Source organism: Esox lucius, chromosome 18 (genome assembly GCF_011004845.1).
Source record: "Esox lucius isolate fEsoLuc1 chromosome 18, fEsoLuc1.pri, whole genome shotgun sequence".
In the NCBI taxonomy this organism is placed as follows: Eukaryota; Metazoa; Chordata; class Actinopteri; order Esociformes; family Esocidae; genus Esox; species Esox lucius.
In genome coordinates this window covers 23,837,631-23,853,637 of record NC_047586.1, presented here as the reverse complement: position 1 = coordinate 23,853,637, position 16,007 = coordinate 23,837,631, and the positions used below count along the sequence as shown (strand labels likewise).

Genomic DNA, 16,007 nt, shown 5'->3' with positions numbered 1-16,007 from the left:
AAGGAACATTACTCGCTTAGGGGTGAAGCAAATTAAGCTTTCTAAACAGTGCAAAACTCACCAAACAAAGCAGACCGCCTACCCACCCCCACATTGGTTGGCTTATTAACCATTTGCACGCACTCTTGACTTTGAGGTTTCAGTCTTTAATAAGGCCTCGCTCATGAAGGTTTCACATTGTCAGTTCATTGAAAATAACAGTTGCTGTGGTTACTCAATTACAATGAGGAATATTGGAGGGAAGAAACTGGTTAGGCGCTAGTGATTGCAATCTCTTCAACAACCACCGTCATGCAACAACCACACACACACACACACTCATAAACCCCCCTTGAAGTTGAGCCCCCGAGTCCAGACCTGAGCACATTTTCACTCAAAGGGGAGCCGGGCCAGAAACAGCCAATCACAACCCTCTGTTTCCTGCACAAGCTGTGGCCACGTGCAGGCATGGGACAGAGGGGGGGGTATGCTGGTCACCCCTTATTCAAATTCATTCCTCCTGTCTGATTGGAGAGAGAGGGAAGAAGAAAGAGGGAAGGAGAAAGAGGGATGGAGAGAGAGGGATGGAGATAATTGTATTTCTGTCAGTGGGAAATTCGCTTGTTAGAGTCTTTCTTTAGCAGGTTACATCTGTGCGTTTACACACTACATTTGCATGACGTGAAGAGCGTGCACTGTGCTGCATGTGCTTGGCTTGTTGGACCATGCTCGGACAAGTGTTTCCGTGCGTGGGTGCATGCCACTTTGTGCGACACGTGTGCATGAATTCGCCTCAGCTCAGAAGGCGGCAATTTGGCTGGTGGTTTGACACACATGGAGGACCGTATGTGTTATCAGACGAGTGGCTGAATGCTATGAGTGCGAGAGGGTTTTAAAAGGTCTAACGAGCTGGAGGGATGAAAGGAGGAGACTGAGAAGCAGAATAAAGGGGAGAGACAGTTTCCCGGCTACCCTCGCTCCAGACAATCGGAATGCCAAGTTGACGTACAGAATTGTGCAAAAGTCTCAGGCATCTGAGAGTCAAACTAAGGCCATTTATTTGGGTAGTAAGTGTTGTAATAAAAAATAATATATATATATATATATATATATATATATAGATATAGACACATGGGTGGGTGACATATGAGACTGAAAAAACCTTTTTTTTTACCTCAAATATTCAGCATGGAATTTGAGCTGTCTTAGATTTACAAAAATATATGTGGTCTTTTTTATTTGTGTCTGACTAATTTCTTGTATTAGTGTCTAAAATTGTCATATGGTGTGACATGAATGTTATTGTAGAAAAATTAAGGGAACACTTAAATCATCGGTTCTAGATTAACAAAATATATTAAAGATCAAAATCTTTACAGTACATTGTGTAATTGATGTAATAACGGTCAGTGGAAGCCAAAATCACCAACTGATTGAGGGCTGGATTCAAACTCACATAAAAAATGTAAGTAAACAATTGTGTGCACTCGGACAACGTCTGGGCGTGCTCCTGATGACATGGGATGGTGTCCTGGGGGGTTCTCCCAGACCTGGATCAGGCCATCAGTGAGCTCCTGGACAGTTGTGGCGATATTTGGCTGCGTCGGATGCACCAATACATAACGTCCCAGAGGTTCTCAATTGGATTCAGAGAATGTGAGGGCCAGTCAATGGAGAACGTGAGGGCTAGTCAATGGCATAAATTCCTTCAGACCTTGGGCCACGGCGGGGCAAAAGGGGGCATTGCCCCTCCAGATAGAATGCCCCCTCAGTTTTGTTTCCCCATAAACACTGCAAATGGTATATGAATTAGATATGCTCCCTTATTTTTTTTTTTAAATGTCCCCTTAGTCATTTCATCCTGCAGCTGGGCCAGAATGCTTTTGTCATCCAGGAACTGTCTACACACACTAGCCACATGAGGTCGGGCATTGTCCTGCACCAGGAGGAACCCAGGGTCCACTGCACCAGTGTAAGGTCTGGACGATGGGTCTAAGGGTTTCATCTCGGTCCCTAACAGCTGTCATTGTATCATTGGCTAGCACGTGGAGGTCTGTTCAATCCTCCAAGGATATGCCTCCCCAGACCATCACTGACCCACCACCAAACCGTTCATGCTGGATGATATTGTTCCTTGCATAATGTTCACCGTGGTGTCTCCAGACTCTTTCACGTCTGTCACGTGTTCAGTGTTGCCTGCTTTCATCTGTGAAGAGAATGGGGCACCAATGGCGGTCATGCCAATTCTGGTGTTCTCTGGTGAATGCCAATCGAGCTGCTTGGTGCTGGGCTGTGAGCACAGGTCCCACTAGAGGACGTCAGGCCCTCATGCCACCTTCATGGAGTCTTTTTATGACAGAGAAACATGAACACCAGTAGCCCGCTGGAGGTCATTTTGTAGGGCTTTGGCAATGCTCCGCCTTTTCCTCCTTGTACAAAGGAGCAGGTACTGGTCCTGCTGCTGGGTTGATGCCCTTCTATGGCCCTGTCCAGCTCTCCTCATGTAACGGCCCATCTCCTGGTATGTCTCAAAGCTCTTGAGACTGTATTGAGAGACTCAGCAAACCCTCTTGCGACGGCACGTATGGATGTGCCATCCTGGAGGAGCTGGACTACCTGTGCAACCTGATTGGGCTGCAGTGTACCGCCTCATGCTACCAGTAGTGACAAGGGCACCAGCAGAACACAAAACTAAAGAAGAAACAGACAGGAAGGATAAGGAGAAAGCAATTGTCTGTGGCCACCATCTGCAAAACCATTCCCTTTTTGGGGGTTGTCTTGCTGTTGCCTCTTGAGTGCATGTGTTGTCACTTTCATTTGCACCAAAACAGGTGACATTGATTCACAATCGCTTATGCTTCCTTACTGGACAGATTGATTTCCCTGATGTTTAATTTACTTGGTGTTATACTATGATGATTGTGTGTTCCCTTAATTTATTTCGAAAAATCTGTTTTCAGACCTCAAATAATGCAAAGCAAACTTGTTCAGATTCATTTTTCAGATTATTACCCAGATTATTTATCACAGCTTTCATGTGTCTTGGCATACTCTCCACCAGTCTGTCACATTGATGTTGGGTGACTTTATGCCACTCCTGGAATCCTTGCTGAAACATCCCCAGTTTATAATCGATCCTCCACCAAATATCACACTGGGTGCGAGACACTAACCCTAACCTTTCCAGGTCTCCATCTTACCATTAGACGCCCAGGTGTTGGGCCAAGCTGCAAATTGGACTTGTCAGCGATGACGACCAGACTCCCAATTCCTCTACGATCTTTATGGTCTTTTGCAAACTTCAGCCTGGCTCTTCTTTGCTTCTCATTGATGAATGGCTTTTTTCTAGCTTTGCACGACTTCAGCCCTGCCCCTAAGAGCCTGTTTCAAACTGTCCTCACTGTGCATGTGACCCCAGCTGCTGTTTGCCATTCTTTTTGTAGGCCACTTGATGTCATCCTACGGTTGTTGAGTGAAATTTGAATGAGTTGACTGTCCACTGACCGAAATGACCGTAATTTTCACCCTCTGCCAGTCTGTAGCTTTGTTGTCCCTAATGTCTGTTACTTGACCTTTTTCTTTTGTCATGCTGAATAGTTATTTCATTCAAATTACCTTTGAGATACTACTTGCACTGTTTTTGCCATCCAGCTGGTGCTATTACCAGAGGACAGTGATGACCACAGCAGTGGTTTTTATACTTTTCAGGTTTGGTTTTATACTTTTCAGGTTTGGTTCAGGTAATCACCTAATCAGTACCTCATTAAGTAAAATAAGGTGTGCCTGTGTTGGAATTTAACAGGCACTGGAATGGAATGGCTGCCATACATGTAGATATGCTGATTTAAGACAAATGCTTGTGTCGATTGCTGATACTATTTTACATGTGTTCCATTGAAATTTCTATGATTTATCACTAAGAAAGCCTTTCTTTGGTTTCAGTTCTGAATGTCACATCAAATGATATATACTGTCACACCATAGGATGAACCACACCACACTACAATTTCTCAATGCATAAACATGTATTATATTATATTATATATAAACATTCAACAAAAATTGTTTAAGAGCAATCACACAAAGGTATGAAACAATTGTGCCACTAAACATTGTATAGCACTTGACTAGTGAACAACCATATTTCTAGTGCGGAACACTAATAATAAATAGTATCACAAGTAATTGTTTACAGTTAAGTCTGTTGAATATTAACTACTGGTAAGTATTGATTACTCATCTAACCCCTAAGCAAATCAGTCAAATTAATTGACTGAGTTGGTCAAATGAAAACAAATTAGGCTAGTAATGAGTAAGAATGACATGGTGTAGCTACAGTCTTCATCAATGGGTGCTAAAGTAAAATAATAGGCTACTTTGACTTTGAGGGCCAGCTGAAAGAAAAATCATAATAACACTTGGATTATCAAGGCGTTTAAGGCCAGTGGTGGAGATAGACAAAAAAAGTGTTAATTTCATCTGTCTTCATGGAAAACCTGAAATAGTAGCAGTGGGAATGGGAAAGCACCCCGGGTAGCAGGTGATATTTGGCTCCACTTTGTTGCACAGCATTTCTACTTCAACCCACATGAAGGTTGAATAGTTCAGCCAAGGCTGAATAGTTCAGCCAAGGCTTATGGGAAAACCGACTTTTCGTGCATTGCGCAAGTGTATTCTTTAGGGTGTCCTTCCTTTTTATTAAATCAATAAACGTTTGTTGCATCATTTGAAAGTTACTTTTTGACCGTAAAAGTTTGTAACTTAGAAAATGGATCATACATCTGAGAACCTGATGGTTGTTTCCTAGAGCTCTACGTGATGACACGATGACCACAATAGCCACAAGTTTTTAAATCATGATGATAATTTCCTTCCCAGGTGCCATAATCTTTTCTAATTTATGCTCCATTTTCTTTTGTGGTAGAAAAAGTAACTTTATATAAAATGACGTTCTTGTCCTACTTTGTAAATTACATAACATGTTGACCTCTTTTTAAAACAATCATGTGAAAAGAGAAATATTTTGGTTAACTATAGCAAAATAAAAGCTTTAACTATTAGTTGGGTCTGGATGGATTGGATAACCATTTTTACACCCCCCCCCCATGGTAAAAATGTTAGCCATTGTAATACCTGCCGATTCTTTCATCAAATGTGTTACATTCAAAAAATATATATATAAACGATGCTTAAATCCTCCAGGCCGGCCCACAAGCTAGGTGATGCTAGCGTGGCTGTCCAGTTTTGCCTGTAATGTAAACACAGCCCAACGGAGACACACATAGACACAACAACACAAGCAACATGGAGACAGTGGGAGGATACACCCACCGCTGAGGCCATGTGAGCAGATATTATTGCTTGGTAGCTGGGTTGTGACTCACTTCTTGTTAAGTGTTTTCTAAAGATTCTATCGAAAACATGGAGCCAAAGAAATGGTTACAAATGGATATCATGAGAGGCCCTTTGTTGCTTGGATGGAATAAAATGAGACTAGAATGCACTAGGTGCTGTGTGGAGGAGTAGGAGGAGGATGTAGAGGAGCAGTGGTAGGTGTGGAAAGAGCGTTAGTAGGAGGAGCAGTATAAATGGCAATAGGATGAGAAGTAGGACGAGGAGCTTAATTAGAAGTTGAGGAGTGTTAGGAATACGAGGACCGGCACTGGTAGTAGGAATAGGAACAATAATAGTATGAGGAATAATAGGAGTTGTAGGACAAGCTGTAAGACTGGAAGGAGCAGTAGTTTACATGGGTAGCTAACAGATTAAAATGTAAAAAGAAATAATGAATAATGACAGTGGTAAGAACATAGTTTCTCAGTCGAATAACAAAGTATCTTCATGTGTCTGTGTGTAGAAACGAGAGAAGAGGAAGCACGAGAAGATTCTCAGTGAGGAGCTCCTTCCAGCTGTTAACAACCTCAACCAGTTCCTCCCTCCAGAACACTGGATCGACTACATCGCCTGGGACATGGCCCGTTACACCAAGATGTATGGAGGAACGCTGATCTAGTGTCAGCTTACATTTCTCTGTTTTTACCCTTTACGGTTTAGAGAGGAACACAACACTTATATTGGATGCATTCTACTCAACAGGCTGCTTTAGCTCAGCTCCAATCAGTAAAAAAATTAAATAATCCCAGCCACACAAGTTAACCCCTAAGCCAGTTTTGTGCAGAAAGCTGGATAGTTGACTCCATACACTACATTTTATATGCCACTCTGTTTCAGGAATGGCCATTTTCTTTAGTCTTCATTACTGTAGATTTGTCACATCTTGTTCGTTGTCCACACTGCAAATACGGTTATTATCTCATTTTCCTCAAATTAATTTCTACTACCTTGGTACTCATAGACCGAAGCTAGCTTTACTCACTGACATGTTAAACAATAGAGAGGAGTTGTTATCGCTCCCTACAGGAAGATATACAGTACAGTTATATGAAACTTTGAAAAGTTGTACAACACTAGTTTAACTGATTCTTTCACCCTCTCTGTCTCTCTCACTTTGTCTCTGTTCCCTTCTCTTTCCATCCCTCTTTCAGTAAGCTGTGTAACGTGCTGGACCGCCTCAGTATGATTGCAGAGAACGTGGTCAAGAGGACTGGCTTCTTCATCAACCGCTCTGACTTCTACTGTCACACCCTCAGGCCAGATGAGAGGTGGGCCTAGCCCCAACACACACACACACACACAGTCCACACCCTACTGGGGCAATATTGGCACAAGTGGCCACTGACATATTCACTCCACCCTTTGATGTGCTGGATGGGTTGCTTTTAACTCATAACGGTTTTTAAATTGTGATATATGCAGTTTGTGATATAAATTGTGATATATGTTTGTTTCAGTGCATTTGGGTTGAACTGTCTGTCAGGAAGCTGTGTCAGTGTTTCTTCTACTTGCGAATTATCTTTCCAAAATGTGCATTGATGGCAGTTAAATTTTATGTGCCCCTTCCGATATGAGTTCATATCCAGTAATCGGTAAAGGATGGGTGTTTTGACGGGAATTTGTCCTTCTGAGCAGATGAAGTTCCATGCAGGGTCTGGGGTGGGGGGCCTTCATACAATGTCTGCATATCTTAATCACATTACATTGACATTTCCTTCTGGTTACATAACTTGTTGGGCATGTTTTTTAATGTCCGTATTTATTAGCCTTATGTTGCATTATCAAACACCCTCCCCCTCGCTGGCTTTTCTTTTATGCATGCGGGCTCATGAAATGCACGCACACACGCAGCCAGCCCACTCTCCATCTCCGGCTGGGTTGTTGAGTTCAGTCTCTGCACCAGAGGGGACGTATTTCCCTAGTTCTTGTTCGCTTTTTTCTTCAATTCTGATTTCTCCCTAACTTCCAAACATCTGCCATTCAAATTAGCTCTCGGTTTCTCACGTGGTGGTGCTGTTCTCCGAAAGGCCAGCCTTCTAAGACGTACTCAGTGGGTTGTTAAAAGTGATTGAAACCTGTGTCGTGATGTCACCATGACCTGTCATTTGTATCTGTTATAAGGCTTGTACAGCTAGTCCTCAGGTTGCACTTTGAATTCAAATCCATCATGTGGATAGAATAAACATTAGCCTTATGGGGCTTTGCGTAGAAGAGCCTGTGGTTAGAACTTAGGTTGAAACTATCCTATAGTGTCTAAATTGATTTTCTGATACAGTGGGGAGAACAAGTATTTGATACACTGCCGATTTTGCAGGTTTTCCTACTTACAAAGCATGTACATGTCTGTAATTTTTATCATATGTACACTTCAACTGTGAGGGACGGAATCTAAAACGAAAATCCAGAAAATCACATTGTATGATTTTTTTATAATTAATTAGCATTTTATTGCATGACATAAGTATTTGATCACCTACCAACCAGTAAGAGTTCCAGCTCTCACAGACCTGTTAGTTTTTCTTTAAGAAGCCCTCCTGTTCTCCACTCATTACCTCTATTAACTGCAACTGTTTGAACTCGTCACCTGTATAAAAGACACCTGTCCACAATGGCCAGAGAGCTGTGTAAGGACATCAGGGATAAAATTGTAGACCGGCTACAGGACAATAGGCAAGCAGCTTGGTGAGAAGGCAACAACTGTTGGCGCAATTATTAAAAATTGAAGAAGTTCAAGATGACGGTCAATCTCCCTCGGTCTGGGGCTCCAGTGCTCTGTAAGAAGCATCTGAAGGTCCTGGAGTGGCCTAGCCAGTCTCCAGACCGGAACCCCATAGAAAATCTTTGGAGGGAGCTGAAAGTCTGTATTGCCCAGCGACAGCCCCGAAACCTGAAGGATCTGGAGAAGGTCTGTATGGATGAGTGGGCCAAAATCCCTGCTGCAGTGTGTGCAAACCTGGTCAAGAACTACAGGAAATGTAGGATCTCTGTAATTGCAAACAAAGATTTCTGTACCAAATATTAAATTCTGCTTTTCTGATGTATCAAATACTTATATCATGCAATGAAATGCTAATAGAATCTTACAGTAGTAAAATAAAAGAGGAGACCTGTTTTGGTGCTTTTTTGACGCTATGGAAATTCAAGCTTCATTCAGGTTAGAAGAGGCTGAATGAAGGTTCGTTTCAATTCACTTGCTATGGAGATGTGCTAGCGTTCCAGCTCAGCCAACGTTCTTTTGCCGTTTTTGAGGCTAGGGAGAATTTTTTTAAAGCGGATGTTCGTCCATACGCTTGTGCAAAAATTTTTATCCCTCATGTCCTTACACAGCTCTCTGGCCATTGTGGAGACGTTGGAGTCTGTTTGATTGAGTATGTGGACAGGTGTCTTTTATACAGGTGACGAGTTCAAACAGTTGCAGTTAATACAGGTAATGAGTGGAGAACAGGAGGGCTTCTTAAAGAAAAACTAACAGGTCTGTGAGAGCCGGAACTCTTACTGGTTGGTAGGTGATCAAATACTTATGTCATTTTAGATTCCGTCCCTCACAGTTGAAGTGTATATATGATAAAAATTACAGACCTGTACATGCTTTGTAAGTGGGAAAACCTGCAGTGTATCAAATACTTGTTCTCCCCACTGTAGTTCTAGGGCTACAGCTAACAACTATTTTGATAATCAAAACAATCTGTCCATTGTTGGCAATTTCTCCATGAATCGGATAAAGAAAATATTAAAATGCTAGTTTTTTTCCCTCGCCTTGGAGTGTTCTTTTTAAAACAACCAGAAATAAATGTATATAACAAATATAACAGTGTAAAATACTGTACTAAGGTACCGGTAAATATTACACTAAGTACTGTACATATGTACATCATGCCCATAATTAGATTGAGTTTGACAGGGAAATCCTTTTTTCTCACAATTTCTATGACAGTCATGACATGCTCCAACACAACTGTACCGTGGGGAATGCTTAACTGCGCGACTGTAAACCAACTCCTTACGCAGAAGTAGCCCACCAGTTTAGTGGTGCAACTGCAAACGTTATGTTAATGTATCTCATTGAAAAAAAAAATTCAGGTCAAAATACAACTTGTGGAAAGATGCCAAGATGCCTCTATGAAATGTAGACACCAGAGTAGGTTATGGTCCTGTCCATCGCGGTCTCTATCTCTCAAGGCTTTTGAGTGAAATTTGGTGTCCATCATTGATGTCCGCTATTTAGCTGTTGGGACATACAGATTGCTTTCTGTTTCACAAATCTGAATTTCTTTTTGAATGGTTCGAGTTGTTCAATTTTAGTTCTCTTTAAACAAAACGTAATATTTCCCTCAATGACAATTAAACTTTGTAGGATACCTTAAAAGGATTGTGACAATTACCGCAATTTAAAGCAATGCACATTTCTTTCCTGTACGCAATTATTTTCATGGACATCCAACTACTATTTTGATGCAATTGACTCACAACAAACCATAGACCAAAATCTTTTGTATTTTAATATGGTTTGTTTTACAATTTGTGTGCTATTTAGGTGTATTTTTTTGCCGGACCGCGTAACCGGAGCCGGCTAAGAAGAGGGAATGTCTCTTACTGAGTGACTGACTGACTTCCCCTTGTTAAATATTGTAGTGGTTAGAGAAGCGGACTTGTGAAATATTTGTCCTGAGTTTGTATCTCCTCGCAGGCGAAACTAAGTACGCATTATGAAGTATTCCGTTTAGATGAAAACTTAGCTGGCTAAAACCGTTAATATCTACATTAGAGTATATAATATTCGGTTATATTGCGACTGTTTCTGGTGGATTTTCAAAATACGCATCCGTGCATGCATTTTGGGTCAGGATAGACAAACACATTAGCTGGCTTAACATACAGTATTTACGTTATAGTAAGCCTTAACTGAACCTGTATACGGTTATATTGCGACTGTTTCTGGCACGAAAAAGTTCATCTTCAATCTTGCTAGCAATTGCTAAATTCTTATGATTATTCCTAGGAAGTTAGTAGACACTAGTAAGCCTATTACTGGCTAATAAGCTGTTAAAACTGCCAGGGGCAAAAGCAATACAGTTTAATAGATGCTATGGTGAAGGTTAACTTAATAATAAATGTTAGTCAGTTCAACACAATCCTCAATGGAGTCTAGCGACTGCTGAAACGTGTAATGCCGTGGCGTAGTGGTTAAACAGTGGAAGGTGTAAGTTTGAATCTATTGAGAGCAACAACGTTTGTTAATTATTACCAATAGGTTCCATGATTCTGTCGTCTTTTCCCTTAATGAAAAAGTTAGTTATCGTCACCTTTATTGATAGTTACTGTATAAATGTAATTCACAAATGAAAGAAAAAAGTATGTTGTTTTGCCATGAAAGAAATAGCTTTGGCAGACTCGCTAGCAATTGTTAAATTTTTATGACTATTCCAGTAAGTTAGTAGATACCGGTAAAGCATATTACTGACTAATACATTGTTAAAATGGCCAGTGGCAAACGGTATACATAGACGCTATTTATGGTGGAGGTAAACTTAGTCAGAAACGTTAGTCAGTTTAACTGTATCAATGTCATTCATGAATGGCCAATTAACTATTAAAATGGCCAGTGGCAAAAGAGGATTTGTTCCGGATATACAGATGCCGGGTGTCAGTATAGACTACAACTCTGTGGTGTAGTGGTTAAAGATGCAGCACTGGCAACACTTTCTATTGTGGGCCGGCTGAACTAGGCTTGCCTGGTTTCTTGTTTAATTATGGGAGTAGCATAATGACTTACATATTTCTATAACGTCATTATTTCCAACAGCTTTAATACGTTGTAAAAAATGAAATTGGTTGATGGACTGTGTTATGAACACACAGCAAACCTTGTATCGGTTGATGGGAGACACGGCAAACCTTCACCTGTTTTCACTTTTTCAAAATGTTTGACAAATGCTCTGGATTAATAGGCTGTCTGTTTATACATTATGAATGTGTTCCGATTCAGAAACTTAAGCTGTTCCATCTCTAGAAAATGAGTTTGAATAGCAGGAATATATTACAGTAAACACTAATTTGATTGGTTTTTATTGTTCTCTTCACAGATGGGGAGATCTTGGTGGGAGTCTTACTTCAAGTGGGCGTGTCCAGGTATAGTACTTATGTAAACAAACGCGTAGCTGTAGGACATGCTAATTCCAATACGGAAATACAAGACATACACAGCTTTCAAACTTGCTGTTTTCTTGCAGCCTGTTTGCTCTTAGAATGGCAGCTGTGTTTTCCTTAACTGTTTTGTGTCTTATATATAAATGATAACTAATTGAGTAACGGATGTTATCTTGTAATGTTTACAGATGTTATCTTGTAATGTTTACCGTGCTGTGGATTTGGGTCAGGGGCTTTGGGAAAGTTATTGAACACCTGAGCCAGCAGTGGCTGTTGACATGGAAACCCCAAGACAGGGATGATGCTGGTCTTTTATCAGCGTCTCACTTAGAAATTATGTTGTTGGATCCTCTCTTCTCTATTCTTCTGTCTCTCCTCTCAGACAGGTGTGTTGAGGACTAATTGTGTGGACTGCCTAGATCGTACAAACACTGCACAGTTCATGGTGGGGAAGTGTGCTCTGGCCTATCAGCTCTACGCCCTGGGCATGATTGACAAGCCCAAGTTGCAATTCGATACAGATTGTGTCCGGTAAAACACCCTACTCTCACCACCAGAAAGTCATTTTGACGTTACCTGACATCAACCTCCGATGTTCCCATGAACTATAACTTCAGCTGTTTGTTCTGAACTCTGGGGTGCCCCCATTTGACCTTTGCTCCCATGCAGGCTGTTTGAGGAGCTGTACGAGGACCATGGGGACACTTTATCTCTGCAGTACGGGGGCTCCCAGCTGGTGCACAGGGTCAAGACTTACCGAAAGATTGCCCCCTGGACACAGCACTCCAAAGACATCATGCAGACCCTATCACGCTACTACAGCAATGCTTTCTCAGGTACCCCCCCACATACACACACACACAAACACACACTTCATTCTTCATCCATGTATACCTGGTCTGTCATTAGGACACCAATGGATGCTCGTCTGCTGGGGACTCCTCTCCAACCCGAGGTTTAAACACTTGTTACATAACGTCTGACTCCCCCAACCCTCTCACCTCACAAACACTTTCTCTTTCCCACTCTTCCCCTCTCCATCCTTCTCTACCTTGGGCTCACACACGCCTCCCACACAATCATTGAACCATATCTTCCACTGCTTCCTGCCGTTTTCTGTCACTTAATCTGAGCCACCCCCAAACTCATCTTTTTGACCTTCCACCAACATCTGCCCCCCATGAGCCTTTTACCCCTCCCCCATTACTATGGAAACTCAGATTTAATCTGTCGTTACATAAGATCCGCTTCGTCCCCCATCCCCCCTCACTGTTTTGTCTTTCGTTTGCTGACAGGGTTACATTTCAAAGAATGTCAATGATGAGTTTTTAGGCTCAGTGGGTGGAAGGTGCCCAGCTTTTAATAATGCCATCCATATAGCAAGCTGGTCTCTTCCTCTTGCCATCTCCTATACGTTCTCATTCCCCACTGACTCTCTACTACCTCATAAATCAACATAAATATAAACATGTCCATTGAGTTCATGTACTGAATATTTACCGGCTGTGTGTATATACTTAAACCAGTTTTTCGAGAACACATTTGCATTTCCAGCTGCATTGTGGGTAGGAGTTACAGACTCAGGTTATGCTCATGTATCCATTCATAATTGTGTGTGCTACCCCCACCCCCCTGCCCACATTTGCACACATACTAATTAGGCCTTCATAACACGAGTCATCCGTGGTAATGACATTCGCCCTAGTGTCTCATTCAGTCTGTCGTGACCACAGGACCCATTTCTCCCATCGCCGACACAGTAGTGCCTTAAATGTACGACACCGTCTGTCTTCCTTGACTAGAGCAACACGCGCTGTCCTGCCCAAACTTAAGTGAGGGAAGCGACTCTTAAGCGTTACATTGGGGGCACATCTTTTGAATTTCATCTCAATTATGGGACTAGTCAATGCTGTTAGGCATATTGGGAGAATGAAAATATTGGTTTATGGATTAAATTGTTTGTTTGGATTGAATTATTGTCATTAGAGCGTTGCTGTGTTTCGTTATTGTAGCTGTTGTCCCTGGGCTTAGGTTGTCATTTTAATTACACACATATAGACTGGGCTGTAGCATTACACCATAGTTCAGGGAACTGATGTAAAGCAGAAACTCAGGAGTCCTGTAGATCTGCAAATATCCACAGAGATTTTGTCAGGTTTGGCTGGGTCACTGAGAGGCCAATAACGGTGATCAGAGGCCTATGCTTTTCAGCATAAGACATGGTAAGAGGGAGTCTATGGTGCGAGGTGTTTTTCAGACGTGTCTGTGGGCATTAAACATGAAAGCAGGGTTCAGTGTCTGACCTAAGAGACAGGAAAGACCATATGTGGTAGTCTGGAGGTTGCAGGAGTTGATGATGTACTGAGGGGTGTTGAGCTTTATGTGTGCAGTGCTGATATCCCAAAAAAGATGCTGGCCTTGCCCACAGTAATGCATGTTGCAACGTGGGTGTCGGAATAAAAAATATTGTCATCATCATAGCAAGAGGCACCATGTGAGGACAGACCCAAGTAAATTGGTGTGCGGAGAGAAAAGGAGGGTTTGTGTAACCAAGCCCTGGACAACACTTGCAGTGAAAGCCTGCATGCACTGATCCGCTCCACGTCACCTGGCAGAACCTGCCAAGCAGCAGGAAATCCAAGGCTGTGCAGAGACGAAGATGCCCGGCTCTGAGAGGATGGAGAGGAGGGTCTAATGGTTCAGGATTGAAGCTAGCAGATGGAGCTTGAAGGACGAAACAGGCAAACGGTGTGTTAGGGCACTGTGATGAGTCTCTGTGACAGAGAGTGGTCTTGTCTGAGTGTCCTGTCTTGATGCCCGACCCATTCACAGCTTAGGCCTGCTTGGGTCAGTGACATTTCTCGACAGCATTCCTGTGCCAGATTCAAAAGCTTTGGAACCCAATTGGAGTAAGTAAGGCTTAAACCTCCATCTTATTTCAGGTCTTTCAGTTAGATTTGCGGTCAAAGATACGTCTCATTATTATTTGTGTGTTTGAAATTGATTCATTTCTATTAATTTCACTCAATCCTTCATCAGTCACTCTAATAACGTTTCTTGTCCGTTGTCAGTATTGCAAAGCAGTAAGAAATTAGAAAAAGAAAATCAGAAACTGCCAAACTGTACCACTCAGGAAGGAGACCTTGCAGACTGTCTGCTGTCACAGTGCCCTTTTGTTGTTGCGAGGGCAACAACTTCACCCATTTCTCATGATTGCCTTTCCTCTTCCTTTTGTGTTGCACCTTTGCCATCACTGATGCTAAATTAGCATCCCTCTATTACCCCTCTTAACCAAGAACATTCTGTCTCCTTTTTATCCTCCACTGGAAAAGAAATGGCTATTTTGAGGGGTTTTATTCATTCGTAACCCTATACTAAATATTTGCCGGACCGCGTAAGCCATGCCACTATCAATAAGAATTTGTTTTTAATGACTTGCCTGGTTAAATAAAGGTTAAATAAAAAAATAAAAATAAAGTGAGCCTTCTGCCTTAAAATCCACTTTAAATAAGCCTTGCGAGAATAGACAAATGCTTATCCATTTGTTCCTCAACAGGATAGATCACATCTGTAGTTTATCCATTAGCTTAGTTTTATTGTTTTTCCCGGACCGCATAAGCGGAGCCAGCCAAGAAGATCGAATGTCTCTGACTGACTGACTGACTACCTCTTGTTAAATAGCATATTGGTTAGAGAAGCAGACTTGTGGACTATAGGTCCCGAGTTCATATCTCCTCGCAGGCGAAGTGAAAGTACACATTATGAACTATTCCATATAGACAAAAACTTGTAACTGTATACAGTTATATTGCGACTGTTTCTGGCATGGTAGTTCATCTTCAGTAATAGTTCATCTTCAGTATTGCTAGCAATTGCTCAATCCTTATGATTATTCCTAGAAAGTCAGTAGTTACTGGTAAGCCTATAACTGGTTAATAAGCTGTAAAAATGGCCTGTGGCAAAAGCTATACAGTTCATAGAGACTATTTGTGGTGGAGGTTAACTTAATAAGAAAAGTTAGTCAATTCAACACAGTCCTCAACGGAGTCTAGCGTCTGCTGAAACGTGTAATGCCATGGCGTAGTGGTTAAAGACAGTCCTTCTCTTATGGAAGACCTATGTTTGAGAGCAATGACATTTATTAATTTATTAATTTCTGGTAAATTCCACAATTCTCTTGTCTATTCACTCGATTAAAAAGTTAGTTATCGTCACCTTTGTTGATAGTTATTGTATAAATGTCATTCACGAAGTTTGTTGTTTTGCAATGTGAGAAAAAAATATGTTCTTATGCCATGAAATTAATTTGCTTTGGCAGACTCTCTAGCAATTGCTCAATTCTTATGACTATTCCGGGTAAGTTAGTAGATACCGGTAAAGCTTATTACTGACTAATATGCTGTTCAAACGGCCAGTGGCAAACGCAGTACACAGAGATGGGGACAAGTCACACATGGTCAAGTCAAAGCAAGTCTCAAGTCTTAACC

General features: G+C 41.7%; 1 protein-coding gene across 4 annotated transcripts in view; it reads left to right on the top strand.

Moving 5' to 3' along the window:
• fig4a (FIG4 phosphoinositide 5-phosphatase a) overlaps window positions 1-16,007 on the top strand; it is a 71,474-nt gene that overhangs the window by 27,412 nt on the left and 28,055 nt on the right. For all 4 annotated transcript variants that reach the window (XM_020056278.3, XM_029114442.2, XM_034287807.1 and 1 more), the window contains exons 12-16: window positions 5,837-5,970; window positions 6,525-6,641; window positions 11,457-11,502; window positions 11,903-12,051; window positions 12,190-12,356. In XM_020056278.3, the coding sequence (XP_019911837.2) occupies window positions 5,837-5,970; window positions 6,525-6,641; window positions 11,457-11,502; window positions 11,903-12,051; window positions 12,190-12,356 (613 nt within the window). The remainder of the gene's footprint in view (window positions 1-5,836; window positions 5,971-6,524; window positions 6,642-11,456; window positions 11,503-11,902; window positions 12,052-12,189; window positions 12,357-16,007) is intronic.